Below are 15,716 nucleotides of genomic sequence, written 5' to 3' on the forward strand. Positions count from 1 at the left end.
CACCTCCTTGTTACCATGATCCCTTTTGAGACCAAACAGATTGACATTGTTGGTCCCTATGATCCTCCCACTTCCTCAGGGAATTCATTGTCTAGATGGTAGTTGACCATGCTAGAAGGTATCCTTTGACAATCTGATTTATTACAATCATGGCAAGTCAGTTGCTGTCAGAGTAGATTTTCCTTCTTGAGTGAAATGCTCTCGGCCAGTGAGACCCCCAGCACATTTTGCTGGACTCTTGGATTTTTGTCTGATTCTCATGAGTGAGTGGGACCCTTTTCCTACAATCACTCATTCTTGTACTCTGATCTTGGGAACCTTTTTTTAACCACTTTTTGGTATATTATTTTGGATTCATGCTTTCCTATTTCTTTTCTGGTATCAACATTTTACTGAAATAGCTCACAACTCCTTTTGTGCAGTGTTACCAGAAGCTCCAAGAACCTCAACTGTAATGTTTATTTATTGCCCCTTGGTTAACATGTTCTTACCAAGGCAGGGGGATCCTTTTTATTCTACCTGTACTTCCAGCAACCGCTAGAGCCCGCTGAGTAACTTCTGCTGTCCCGACCTCCACTTCTGAGCAAAAGGGAAGATTCAAATGAGATGACTTCCTCCCCTGGACTGGTGGGCCAAACCAGTTACAAGATGAACTGCATTTTGCGCCATCCCAGGAAGAACTGCGACCTCCACGTCCTGCAATTCACCAATACCCAGTGTCCTGTGCCACTGTGCTGTGCATTATCGCCCAAATATGAATCTGCCTGGGACTTTGTGGGAATCTTTCTTGACCTGATGAGACAGACTTGGTTTAGTTCCCCAAGGTCCCCTCATATGAGATGAGGACTGAGAAAAGGAGAAGAGTCTACCGTCACAACATCCATCCTTCAACTGAGCCTGGAAAAGGCACCAACAAGCCAGAATTGTGAAGATCAATTGCTGATCATCTGTCTGCACGTGAGCTCTTGCCAGACCCACCAAAGTCCCCCTCTTCTGTTGCCAAGACAGAGAAACATGTGACTGATTCTGCTGTCGCCTCTCTACTGGAACCGTCCTGCAGCAACAAGTTCTTCATTTTAAGGTACTGCCTGCTCCCTGTAAAACTTACCTGGAGCTTTGCTTGCTGATCCTGTATTCCTGGGGTCTGGTGATAGCTGTATCCCACACCCCTCCAAGGCTCCCGTAGAGATATATTGGAGTGGACAACCCATTGTACTCTATCCAGTCTTAGGACACTGGTCCTTGAGGCAACTACACAAGGAAACCCTTAGGCTTCCTTGACTTCAAAAGCCTAACTTTACCTACCTGCAATCCCAGAAGAGATCCTGTTGAACTCTGCCATTTTTGAAACCTGGACACAGTATCCTGCCTATCCTTCTCAACTCGTAACCTATGGTGGCCTATGGCTCCACTGAACACTGTGAGACTCTCATAAGGTCGGGTTGGACTCTGTAAAACAGGTCTGAACAAAGATATAAAAAGTTATTGTAAGTTGGAAAAGTTTGCATATATGATTTACTAAGAGATTTGTTACTGTATGAGTCATTCTGTAAGTCACTACAACTATGGCCTATTACTTAAGAAAATTGCAATTTAATTCTACAGATGATACTGTGTTTTAATACTTGCAAATATTTAACAGTGTATCTTATTGTATATATCAAATGACTATTTTTTATATAACTTGAAGTGTATTAGTGTTTTCTTGAACAAGTGAATGCTAGAGTTCTTTCTACCTTCCTACAGGAACGCCTTGAAAAACCTTTTGCTGTATAGGCACATTATAAACACCCAATAAATAAATATAAATACAACCCACCTCTCCTCCTAGACTTAGCCTGGCTGCTCAGCCATTCTACTGTATTTCACTCCATACCTAAGAGTTGGAGCCCTGTACATCCAAGGTCGACTTTTCTAAGTTCTGTCAAAGACGGGAACTTGTGTAAAACCCCCTAACAGTCGCTAAATCCCTTCTTGATATTTGGATTTCCTAAACAATTTGTGTGTTATAGGGGGACTGTTAAGATGGTTTTTTAGAATCAGCCCTGTGGAAAGATTCTGAGAGATCACCTTTTTCTGAAGAGCAGGGACACGCAATACTATCTATGCTATCAGGCCAAACTCTATCTGGGTAGTCTGACTGAGCAGCAGGGCTTAGAATTAAGGGGTGAGATTGTTGAATGGTTCATTTAAGCACTACTATAAGTGTAGCAAAGCAAGTGAATAAAGGTATAGCATCAGGTAAGTAATCAAAACTTTGAGAACTAATAGGTTGAGTATTTTTGGGAGGCTAGGAGTTTCGAAGAAAATGTAACAAGTGTTGGCTTGAGCCAACAGGTAGTTTAAGTGTTCAGTAAAAAATAAAAGGAAAGTCTTCAATGGACCCTCTCCCAATCCAACCACCTAAAATGAAACCCATGAGAGGATAATAGGCCAGAACACTACCGTTCAAGGCAAGGCAAGGGAGAAATAGGTTTTGGACTTTACATGCATACAGCCCTATGGTGACATGGGGGCCAAAACACGTATGATTATTCACCCCCTGTAGTCCCAGGCACTCAGTGAACACAATAGAAGTTCCTGAAATTGGCAGGCCTCCTAGATTTGGTTATTGGGTCTATTGAAGGATGCCCACAGGCCACAGGTGCAGGGGTCACTTCAGGTATCATGTTATTGGGTCCGGTTGGTTTGCAGCTCTGTGCTCTGATTGAATAGATCTGTTTTCTGGACAGCTGAACACCACGGATGCTCCAACGTCTGGACCACCACTTCGGTGATGACCTCAGAGGACTCCTGCGACTGATGGAGGTGAAGAACAGTGATGATGTCTTGCCAAAAATGGACGAAGGCAACCCTTAAGGGGGAAAGAAAGAAACTGGTCCTGCAAGACCACTTTTCATGGTGGACACCTGCAACGTCAGTAACATGCTTCTTGTTTCATAAAATGAGGATCTGCAGAGTCTCAATTCTTAACTCAAGGCAGTAACTGTTGCAGCAAAGTAACCCAGGATGAAGTATGGCTAGCTCAGAGGATAGGGTGGGTTCAGGACTGTTCCAAGTGCTTCCAGCTGTGGATCTCAGAGGTTGAGGAATGTTTTCTTTTCACTTGTCTAGTCCTCAAAGCACAAATGAAGGTTTCCAGGAGATTTGTAGAGGCAGGGCTTTGCCAGGCAAGTGGAGGAAGGGCTTCTGGTGATCTTCCAACAACGAGTTCAGTTTCTTCAGTGGGTTGCTCTCCTTTATAGCATCATGACTCCAATGATGATATAAAGAATGGCTGCAGGAGTCCCCCTTATATCCGGGATCGAGGCTGAAGTTGCACCGGCACACTTCCCACCCATCGCAAGAATCTGCAACATTCAAACTGTCTGTGCTCAGCAAAGTTGGTGGAGCAAAAAGACTTAACATACCTCCAAAAGACAGAAAAGGTCAAAACAATATCAAAAGGTAGGGTGTCCCATCAATGTCTTTGGAGAGAAAGCAGCAGACATATCTTTCCTAACAGGGATCAACCCATGTGCAACTATGTGGATGCAATATGAAAGGAGTGTGTTGACAATCCACATTTTCGTCTGCCTACCATCCTCAGGAAATACTTTGGGTGAAGGATTTAACCAAAACCTCAAGAGCATGATGGTGCTTTGGAGGAGCCCTTTCAACTGAAGAATGAACTCCTTCTGCCGTGCCTCCTATTTGCTGATAGAGAATTCCCTTAGCTGGGTGTTGGTGCCAGCCCTTTAATACTATTCTTTGGCTATCCTGTACCAGGACCTTTGACCATGGTGAAGGAAATGTGGGGAAACTCCACACAAAACCCTAATCTAATCATTGCCCTGACCACCAATATGGCTATGTGTGCAGTCTCCCTTTATTTTTCTCTTTTATTGTTTACAATGTAGCACATTCCACCTTGAGTGGAAGGCTTGAGGAGTACTTTGGTTATCAAGATGGAAGACCACTGTAGGAGGTGTGACACTTGCCAATTATCTGGCAAGCCTGGTTTCATGATCCAGGTACCTTTGGTGCCACTCCCTGCTGCTACTATCCCTTTTGAGAGAGTAGGGATTTGCTATGTCAGTCGCTTGGGTAATCCGCCATCCTCAGAGAGTTCATATATATTGGTGGTAGTTGACCATGTCACAAGGTATTATGAAAGTAACAGCCATGCCTCTTGCTAAAGCTCTTATACCCGTAGCTGGACTTCCTAAGGAAATTGTGTCTGATGAAGTGACCAACTTCATGCCCAACTATATGTAGGCAATACAGAAGGAGTGTGATTTAACTTCTAAGTTTTGTACCTCCTAATCACACTAATGATAGCACACGAAAATGCCAACCTGCAGACAGGTCAAGTGTTTTTTAAGCATTGGTATGACGAGAAGACTTATAGATTGAATTCACATGGAGCTTTTCACACCTAGACACTTATAGAGTATACCTCCAATAGCTACCACTGGAGTCCCACAATAATCCATTCTCTCATCCATTAACTTCAGTGTCTTCATAGAGCCCTTGGAAATGTTCAGGGGATCCACATAATCCATGTGCATGAATTTACTACAACACTCAATTATATCTGCCAGTGGCTTCATTTGAAAACCTCTATTACCTCAAGTTCTGGATTGCAGTTATCCAATCAAAGATGTACACAATGTACATCAAATGTTACTCCACCAAGACCCAGTTTCAGCACCACACCAACAACAGAGACCATGGCAGCATCCAGATATGGCTGCCTGTAATGAACCTCAAGGCAGTCATAATTAGCGCCCTGTGCAAAAATCATGTGGGTTTCACTTTGACTTCCACCTCTCATTACCCCTAAATTACTATGAACACTAAAAAAAAAAGCCTGGGACCAGCTGTCTTCTTTTGCAAGGAGAGGCACATTCAAATAAAATTGTGGTAAGCTGCTCGTCCAGGCCTTAGTCCTACGCCAGCTAATTATATGGTACACTCTGTTTACAGTAAACCAAAGGTCTTTTGATTTACCTATTTAAGGTTTCCCCACGTAAAAGCTCACTATTTCAAAGGACAATGTAAGTCTGACCTCATTGCCCCACTGCCACGATAATACTACCCTGGCTTTCTCCACGTGCCTGCATCTCCATTTCTCCATTTCTCAATTTTCAACGGATAAGACAAAATCAGTAAACAGCTACTCGCCTGATTCCAGCTCTTTAAAATGCAAAAGTGGTAGATTCTCAAGACTGACTGTCTTGGTCTACTCTCCTGTGGAATCTCATCCCCCTCACTATTAGACTCAATGTTTGTTTGTTTCTTTCTTTATTATTACTCAATGATTTCTCTTGAAATTAAGCAATGATTATCTCTTTCAACTCTTTGATAATTGTGCATCAGTCATCTTATTAACACCTCCTTTCCACCTCCTTTCCATAATAATCTCCATTCCTTTTTCTCCACAGCCCTTCTTTATGCTAGAGCCTTCTTTGTTTTCAATTATGTAACCCTTAAAATACTGTGAATTATGTCCAAACCTTTCTATGTTCTATTCCTTTTCCCCTAAATTCTGGTAAGCATGTGTTATGTTATGTTATGTTATGTTATGTTATGTTAAAGGTACTTATATAGTGCACCGTCACTAATGGAATTGGTCCCCAAGCGCTCTGGCGGATCTGTAAACAGGAAGGAGGGTGAGTAGGGTTAGTCGGGAGGAGGGGAGTAGGAGAGTGGGAGAGGTGGTGTGCTGTTGGCAGCTTTGGCTCAGTGTACACCGGATGCTGGGCTTTGGTGCAAGTATCAGATCGGACGAGGCCTCGTGTGCTGTAGGTGCAGTTTATATGTTGATGCAGTGTGGTAAAGTGCATGCGGATTGCTGGGAGAGAAGTGGTTGTGTGAGTTTTGTGTGGCTTGAGTATGCAGAAAGTTGAGGGTTGGGTTAGTGGGGTCTGTATCCTGGTTCAGGAACTTCTGGTTCTGTTTGAGCTGTATCCCTGTGGGTGGGGCTGTTGCTGGTTCCTTATGGGAACTCGCCGTGGTGGTTCTGCACGTATCCAGCTGTGAAAGGCTTGTATGGGGTGGTAGGTGTGTCTGAACCGTTTCTTCAGGTGTGGAACTGGGTTGGTGCTATCTATTCTCTTATTATCTAGTTTGACATTGGTCGGTGGAAGCTATGAATGGTTCAGGGTCAGAAAGCTGTTGATGAGGCATCCCATTGCGTCCATCTTGGTCATCCTGTGTATTGCTTCATTAGTGTCCGCCTATCATGACTATCTTTCCGTTAGTTCTTTGGTTTTCGTGGGCTGACTTTCTTAGGGCTATTGTCAAGTTGTATTGTGTGTGATGGCACATTGTGCTTCCTGCTATATCTGGGTGACCACTGTGTCAAGTGGGTGCTTATTCTGTTTCACACCCTTTGGATTGGGCTAATGGTACGGGGTTTCCTGTTCCCTAACTGTCTGCTGTGAATAGGTCTAGTGGTAATGGCTATAGTTTAGGGTAAGGGTCCTATTGACGAGTTGTCCTGATGTTTGTCTTCGTCTTTCTATGCATTCTGTCTTTGGTCTTAATACTGCTATCTCCCAGTTAGTCATATGTTTGCGACTGTACAACATTGTTGTGTTAGTCCTTAAGGAATGTATTGTAAGCATCCATCTTCTCTCACATTACTTTCCCCCTTTCAGAAGGCTCTCTACTTCCCTATCTTAGCTTGTTAACTCCCATTGGTTTGTGGAATCACATCCAAGGTTAGCTGAGAAGTACATGGGCATGTACAGTTCCACCATAAGCAAATCCCACCACAAGAGGAAAAGTAGTGGGCAGGGGCAGAACATCATAAAAGGGTAGTGTCAGGGGAGAATTCCATATTTAGTGGTGTTGCTTCTGCATTCTGTGGGACCCCTTAATGTTTTGCATTTTCCTGTTGGGTCTATTGGATCCTTGACTTTAGTTTTGTGGCCAAAGGGATTTCTAGTGTAGTCGCCCCGCCACTGAAACCCTTTCTAATGTGATGTCCATTGGTAGCCTGTATGGCTCCTTGGGCAGGAGTGCTTTTTCAGCACACAGTTTTGGCACAGGTGCGATTCTATTAAACTACAATTGTGTAGTGAAGTGTGCTGGTGGCAGCTGTAAATTAGTTTTCATTTAAATCAGGGGTGCAGCCTTTTGACCCACATGAGTAGCCCGATTTGCCAGTATAGTAACCATTGCAGTCGTAGTGCATGTTCCTAAAGCACGGACCCTAGCCATTTTGTTTAGGGGTATCCCTTTGTTTGTGGGGTCTATGAGACAGGCTTACGATGGCTGTCATAGTGACATGGACTCACCTTGAGCCCAGACCTGTACATTCTATTCTGGTTAACACTGGCTTTACCATGGTATCCTGCCCCATACCTTGCCACTACAAACCATGTGTGAGTGGAAAATGTGTTTGGCAGATTTTCAGGCCTGCCTGATTGACCGGCCACCAACACCCTTGTGATCCTTCCTGGTATGTCTTAGGCCAGCCATGAGTTAATATGCTTTTCTAGGGGAACACTGCCCCTTCCAGCAGTAGTACCTCAATTGCTTGGGAATTTCCACGAGGAAGGGCTGCTACTTTTGAGGACTAGGCTTGGCCATACTGTCTGGACTCTGGCTCTTTGGTGTTGCTCCTGGTGTCTTGTTTTGCCTGCTGAACATCCTCCTGGTCATCATTGCTGGCTGGACTGTCTGTTCCATGCTAGGACCATTTCTTAACTGTTGCTGCTGTGTTGCCTCCCTGGTAAAACTTCTTGGTCAAAGCACCTCAAGATAGGAAGCAGCCCTGACCTCCACCTCAGCTCTGTTTTGGGACATCCTTGGTTGCCTTCCTCCATTTCTCCTATCTTGCAGCCATTCGTTGCTGGCTGGCTGCTCCGTTTTGCATCTAGAAATGCCTCAATCTGCTATGTCTGGTTTCTCTATCTTGCTGGTGCCTCCTTTATCAATGCTTTAACTTCTGGCTTGTGGTGAGTCATTGCCATGGAGAGATTGAGTGTTCTTCTTTTCATCCTAATGTGTCATCCGTAATCCGGGGTTGAAGGGCATGAGCACCAACTCCGTTCTCAAGCCATGCAAAGGAAGCCACGTACTTCCCTGCACCTCCTTTCTATTTCAAGCTTCATCCTGAGTGAATGGTGCCATGAGTACCTGCCCTAGATCCTGGGGTCCTGATATATTCTTCAGAATTCTCTTCAGGTGTGCCCTGGGTTCAGGAATAGTGGAGTGTTGCAGGTCCCCCTCTCTTGCAGTTTGCCTTTGACTTACAGTGACTCCCTTCCTTCTTCTGTTATCTTGGTCTCATACCTGCAACTGGAGGTCTTCAATGTGTCTCCTCTGTTGTGTTCTGTGATCAGTTGCTTGTTTGTCCGCACCTGTCGGTTGGAACCAGTATTTACCTGGCTTTAACTCACAAACATGTCTTTCTTATATACTTTGTCCCATGTATTACCGCAGGTAACTTTAAAACATAAACCTTTGATTGGCTTTAAAGGGACTAATAGTGGATATACCTTAGGGTTGCCATTGTTCATGGGTGCCCTTTGTGCCCCTGTACTTTCCCACCAAAACCCTGGAATTTTAGCCATGTCCAAAGATTTCTTCCAGAACAGAATATAATAAATGTACTGGCCTGCACTCCTGTCTATTTTCTTGTGTAAGGTTACTGAGTCTAGCATTAACCCATTTTAGGAGTTTAATGAGACTGTGTAGGATTGGTATGTAAAATTAAGTGTACTCTAACTTTATGGTGGGCCTTTGGATGAGTGTGTCTACTATTTGGATGGAACTCTGTAGTTTGCTTAGGATAGATGGTTGCACGCCCACACTAGAGGAATGTGGACATTCTTCCCAACAGAGAGTATTATTCACATAGGCAACATGTGCGATTACATTTCTTTCAACAGTGAAAAAAAGCAAATGTCTCTGCACTTATTAGTATGTTTTTAAAAGATGGAAAAATCCATATTCGAAGTCTGCAATTTTATATATTGTATTATTGAAGATGGCATACTCTTTATGGTATAATTCTGAGGTTTTTCTGCTTTAAATGAGGAAATTAGACACATTTGACTTTGTCTGATATTTTTCTATGTTAATATCTCTCAGTCTTTTACATTACTTATATATTTCTTGTTGCTTAAATGACAGGTGCTGTTCCTATGTTGGACGAAGAGGAAATGGCCCACAGGCTATATCTATTGGTAAAAACTGTGATAAATTTGGAATTGTTGTTCATGAACTGGGCCATGTAATCGGCTTCTGGCATGAACACACGCGGCCGGACAGAGATGACCATGTCACCATCATTAGAGAAAACATCCAGCCAGGTGAGACACTTTCATACTGCACCTAGATTTATGAATGACAGCACGTCTATCAGACAGGCATCTGCTATATAACCAAATGTCCATGAAACATGTGCTGCAGGTCATCTGCCTGAACGGCTGCAATACTGGGCTAGAGGAGGGACAGTAGCTTTGTGTTACCTCTTTGCTTGGTTTACCCCACTACTGCTACCTGATTGCAATGGCCATATCCCAAGATAGTGCAAATCTGACAAATGTCTGCTGATAGAACCAGAGCCCGTCCTATTCTGTGAATAACTGTGGTTCATTTGGCCCATGGAACAGGGTACAAAGGCGAGGTCTAGTCTCAGTGGGAGGATTTCTGATGAAGTGTCTCAGCTTAATCAGGCGAACGTCTGCCACTACAATCACTTAATATTTTAAGGTTTATCTGTTGGAGCACACTACTTGCTCTGCTTAACTGTGTATTTGTAACTCAGAATGAGATCTCTCTCACCCTGGTGAAAGAAATGTGTTTCTGTGAATGTCAGAGGCATACAATACAGGGATGAATTCATAAACTACGCTCATGCCACCTGAAACAGAGAGTTACACATATTTGCTGCATAAATGCAATAAAACCATTGAAGTGCACCACACTGGGACATAGGCACATATAGCTACAGTAGGGGGGTACACAAATAAAGGAGGAATTAAACATAAAACAGGGATGTGGTAACATAACAGATCATATTGAGCAATCACCCTTACCCACTGTTGGTTTATTTTCATGTGAATGAATACTCCTGCTAATTTCCCATCCAGTCTCACCATATGATATTTATATACTTAACTACTTCTCTGCTCAAAATACTTGCCTTTCAGTATAGTCTTCATAACGTCAATGGATTTTAATGTTTCCATTCTATCTCTCTACTGCTCCTGTCCTCAAGTGCATATATAATTGATGTACGTATTCACTGTTTTGCTTGTTTCTGTAGAATACATATCCCAATGGATGGCATCTTCAGACCATGTAAGGGTCAGTTGGTCAGGTGAAGTAGTGCCTTGAGAGAGGATCAAAAGCTGGAGAAGAGATAGGGTCCTGGACCAGTGGCTTATTCACTGTAGACAGACTGGCACAAATGAGCCATTTCATTCTTCGGAACTTCATCCACTATTAGTCAGGGAGCACAGGGAACACAAGAGGTTTCCACTGAAAGAAACCTTGTTAATAGAGGGTTCTAACATCCGAACATTTGTGACCAGTTGACGTCTGGTTTAGGAAGACCACCTGTGTTTGACTTATACACTGTTTTTGTCAAACAAGGGTCATGGTGGACAGTCTCATCTTCTGTAGTGTAATCCCTCTCTCAAGCTGCATTTTATGGAAATGGCTAAACTGTGGCTTTTTGACCTTTTTTGCCATTTGAAGGCACTTCCTATTTTACTCAAGGACAAGACTGTTATCACTGGGCACATAAGTTTGTTTTTTAACAAGCCCACAGTCTTTGCACTTGAAAACCCAGTTACTGATGAATTAGTTTCAGGATTACATTCTCCCAGATTCCAGTATCCCAGATTCCAGTATTATTCTTTATTTTTTGTTTATTTACGGGCACTTCACAGCATCAATTTCATAGTGCTTACTGGATCCTATCTTTCTAGCGTTTCTTCATAACCAAACCATAATTATATTTTTTGGAGTAAGGCAGTCATATCTAGTTATCATGATGGGATTTGCAATATTCCATCATGTAGCATTCAGTTGTATATTTCATTACTATATACCAATATATATCTGTGTTCCTCTAGGCATGGCAGATTTATTGAAATGCCTCCTGTTTCAATAAGATATTGCATGTGCGAGCTGTGGATTTTCACCATTTGCGCACAATTAATAAAAGTTACAAATGTGATTTTTGTCTACACAGATATCTAATTTAATAAGTCATCCCGTCCCCAACCTTCAGATTCAGAACATTTTCGGGGAAGCTATAACACACTTTAGGTTGTAACAGTGTTTTCAAAAATCAGATTCAGATACAAATGACATAAGAAAAACAGGCTTGTAATATGTTTTACAATGACACCGGGATGGACTTGGTGCGACTTATCATTGCTGAGAAAATTACCAGTTATGATAGTCCATTTAAACTAATGGAAATGTTCAAACATATTTGCAAACCCTCACTTTCATTGCACCATGTATGTTTCATTACTCTTGAAACATATGTCCCAGGCCCTCTGCTCTCTGTTGACATTAGCCTGATATAAAATTATCAATCATTCTATTGAAGTCAAAAGCTGAGCTAATGGATACTAGAGATTTTATTTCTCTGTACAGATGGCTCTCTCGTCTCGTGTGAAAATCTTAATTGCAGGCCACCCCCCACACCGGTCCAGGGACAATCCATAACATTTCTTTAATTTGATTTTTATTTTTACAAAGTTTATTCCACTTAATAGCAGTCTCTCTGTTTGTCCAGCATATCAATACATTCCTGTGTTTCTGGAACACAGCTCCTCAGGGGTCCTGAACTTCAAGCAATTGTCTTTCAGAGATACAGCAGAGCATAGCATGTAATGGGGGAAGGTGGCTTTGAATCTTAGTGTGGATACTAGCTCCAATGACCAAAATTATTTACTTTGCATGTCGCAGTATCTTTCTTTAGACATGAGGCCTTCTTATTTTTAACATGTTTGCACATGACTGTTCTTTTTATTATAATGATATGTTCATTCTTAGCAACATTTTCCCCATGTCTTTATTTCCCACTGTGAAATGCACATGCAAGGCCCCTTCGAATCAGTTGCTCGTGCACACAGAATTTGGTTTTCAATGGGGCACTGAACGTGAAACACTGCTGTTCATTGTACTATTCACAATGTGAATTTTCAATAACTTTTCACAGTCTGGATTTATTTTTCAGCATACTCCTTGCTTCACATGCAGAAAGACACACACTCTGCATTCACTAGGCACCTTAGATGTGTTGAAGTTTGAGACTGGCTTTTCATTCTGCTAGTCTGCCTTGCCATAAGGAGAATGTATTTCACATTAGAGGCCTAACCTATCATTTCTGTTCATTTTCCTGTGATGAAAATATCCCACAGAAGTGGCCCTCAAGGACGGATATGCATTAGCAGCAGATAATCCGTCTGGATTGTCAGGCTGGGCATGTCCAAGTGGCACTTCACCCGAGATGATATATCTAACCTGAACTAGGACTGCCTCTGCTCTCCACGCCGGCCAGAATCTAGTAGTACTTTTCAATGGAGTCTCCGGACTGCTCCTCCAAGACAAATATCTTGCAACTCCTTCTGCCCATATCAGGCATGGGCAATGCATGCCTAGTCTCATGAGATTAATACATCAGCAACTGACAATGCCAACCACACACACCATTGCAACAACTACATTGTCATGCTGACAGGCGCCAATTGGTTATGCCATTATCTAATATATGTACCAAATGTTAAACTGTCTGAAATAACTAACTTAAGTAGTTATTATGCAATTTAAGACTAACCTCCTTCAAGCTCACAGAGCGGAAGCTGGCACACTCATGCTACGTGAAATGATCAAGGACATAAAAATGGCAGGTGATTGTTTTACTTATACGTGTCATAACATAACATTATATGATACAGAGAGGACAAGTTCCAGTTGTGCTTCTGCAGGTTATTGTATACAGCCATAAATATCTGTAGATGATGCAGAATTTTGAATTCCTGATGTGCCCCATACATTTAGCGAGCCCATATTTTACAGCTTAGAGTAATTTTTAGGTACTGCACAGGTTCAGCATTTCCTTGTTAATTAACTATCGATAATTGTTTTTGTCAGTAATCTGTGATATGTATTTGCAAACATTTTCATGTGTAAGGTAACCTATGCATCCTTTGTACGGAAAGAGCTAACCATTTCTTGATTTCTAACCATTTGCAGGCCAGGAGTATAACTTCCTGAAGATGGAGCCCGGAGAAGTAAATTCCCTCGGGGAATCCTATGACTTTGACAGCATTATGCACTATGCCAGGAACACCTTCTCAAGGTTGGAGTCTCAGGTTATACCTTTTGACTTATAATTCATTTTTTCTGTCTGAATGCACAGAACATTTGTTTTCAAAGTGGCACCACTTTTCTTCTCCTCCCAGTCCTGTGGTTCTGCCACATTCATGTTTTAGTAACAACTCAAGTAAAAATGCAGAATTATGGAATGATTTGAAAGTTATATCTTATTTGCAACAATAGATTCAAGATGATTGTTAAGACCTGTGCACAAAACATTTTCGTTTTTTAACTATACAATAATGTATGGCTCAGTTGGTTGGTACGTGGACAGATGGATAGGCTGGGTAACAATGTTACTGGGGACATGTCCTATAACTGACCTCTTTGGGTCACTCACCTATATGAATGAACCAGACAGCAAATACAATGCAATTCCACATCTACCTGGGTCATCATTAGCACAAACATAGTGCCATCAATCTATCAAATGACTAGCATGCACCCTATGTAATTGACTAAGTCCAAGAGAATTTAACCACCAACTAACCAGACCACCATAGCACTGCAACAGTCTATGCCAAATACATGGGCCTCCACTGCATAGCCCATATCCTACATGCATGATCGTGGCAGTATCACCACTCAAACCCACACGTGATACCAAAGGCACATGCACCCTGACCACTTCACATGATGGTAACAATGAAGCACTTTAAATGAGACACACCTGAGCAATCCCTCACTACACACCTACCCCTAGATATGCCTTCGTCAGGTCTCACCCGACATCAGGCCCAAAATAAACCCTGGGCATGCCTAGCCGGCTATAACATAACTAGCAAGGGCACGTGTGCACCAGCTCACATGAGAAGCTATGTGCTGCTTCATTGCCTCAGGGCTGTGTTCTATGTGGAATGTTTCTTCCTCCAGAAGCCTCTCAAATAGGCACAGTCACTGCTATTAAAGCCAGAGATGCATGGTGGGTTTTTAGGATTTACTAGCAGTAATGGCAAGGGTGTGCTCAGTTCATGAAATGTGGCCCCAAAAATACATTATTATTTTCTTGTTTGAAACTGAAGCCACTATGTTTCAACAAAGAACTTTAAGGATGCTCTGACTCACCACTGAGCAAAGTTTAAGATTCCAAAAATGCAGCCGGACAGATGGACGAAAAGTCTGAAAAATTAAAGGCCTTTCAGACAACTTAAAAGCCATGCACGCACAAAAAGTCTTAAAATGTCATTAGAAGCCACACTTGCGCTATTTACTTCTAAACATGGATTGCAGTTACGTTTCGTGTTGCACTCCCTGATACCGGATGGCACAATACATGTATTTGCCCACTATTCGATATGCCGGCCGACACGAATGAAGCCTGGACACCTAGAATCATGGAAAAAATTATGCCATTTCTGGAAGCTACTTCTGCTGCCAGATCCATGTGAACAGCTAACGGATAGATGCTTTTTTTCTGTACACGTTGAAATGAAAAGAAGCTACCGTCTGTGCTCATCTATCGAGAGCCAAGAGAGTTATTTCTATCCATCACAATGACATTTCATTGGACAGCAAAATAGAACAGACGAACAGATGGGAAAACAAACGAGATCAAGATTTCTGCGCGTTGCTAGAGTGGAGATGGGGTTTTAAGCAGTAGCAGAAGTTCTATTGATTGTGGACTGCTCCTGCCCCCATGATCCAGAGGAGGAACAGCTAGCATGCATAGTGCAAACAGGCCCTGTGTATTGTTACTTAAAAACATAGCGGTGCTTGAATTTGCAGAAATTGTAATTCATAAAATGACACCCTTCAAACAGATTGTTAAAACGTCATAATATAGTCAAACCCCCATGAATAGAGACACGAGCCAACGTGTTTTTTCATGCTTGTATACGTGTGCTCCCTCGGGGCTCTGTCAAATAAACGTACATGCAATCTTAATAGAAGCAAAAATGAAAATTAAAAAAAGCATTTTAACAATGGAGAAAAAGAAATAATCTTTTGTAATAAAGAAGTGTGCAAGTGTCGTAAAACTATATTAATTATATGACGAGTAAGTAATAGTTAACTGTGCATATTACAAAATAAAACGAATTGTTTCGTACAATACTTGTGAGTGATTGAAATACTATCATTTGTTTGTCAATACCCTTTACACCTGAATATTTGCAAACGTTAAACAGTATATGGTAGTTGTCCTGAAGTGCAGTAAGCATCCCCCTAAAGGGCCTGGAGGCTGACTTGGAGATCATTGTCAGACGATTTCTTTAAATGCAAACCATGTCTACTGTCAGGAGAGATTTTCAGAATTACCACTGGGTGGAAGCTCTGAGGGGCCATCCTAGTGAATGAGCACGGCCTTTTCACACGTGGTCCTACTGAACTCTCAAGGGGCAGCATAAGCTGACCAGTAAGGCAGACTTAGAAGATGA

General features: G+C 42.2%; 1 protein-coding gene across 1 annotated transcript in view; it reads left to right on the forward strand.

The window, feature by feature from the left end:
• TLL1 (tolloid like 1) overlaps positions 1 to 15,716 on the forward strand; it is a 455,972-nt gene that overhangs the window by 191,566 nt on the left and 248,690 nt on the right. Inside the window, exons 6-7 of the mRNA XM_069631384.1 lie at positions 9,130 to 9,308; positions 13,219 to 13,324. Coding sequence (XP_069487485.1) covers positions 9,130 to 9,308; positions 13,219 to 13,324 — 285 coding nt within the window. The remainder of the gene's footprint in view (positions 1 to 9,129; positions 9,309 to 13,218; positions 13,325 to 15,716) is intronic.

The sequence above is a fragment of the Ambystoma mexicanum genome, chromosome 6q, assembly GCF_040938575.1.
Source record: "Ambystoma mexicanum isolate Mex_15411 chromosome 6q, UKY_AmexF1_1, whole genome shotgun sequence".
In the NCBI taxonomy this organism is placed as follows: Eukaryota; Metazoa; Chordata; class Amphibia; order Caudata; family Ambystomatidae; genus Ambystoma; species Ambystoma mexicanum.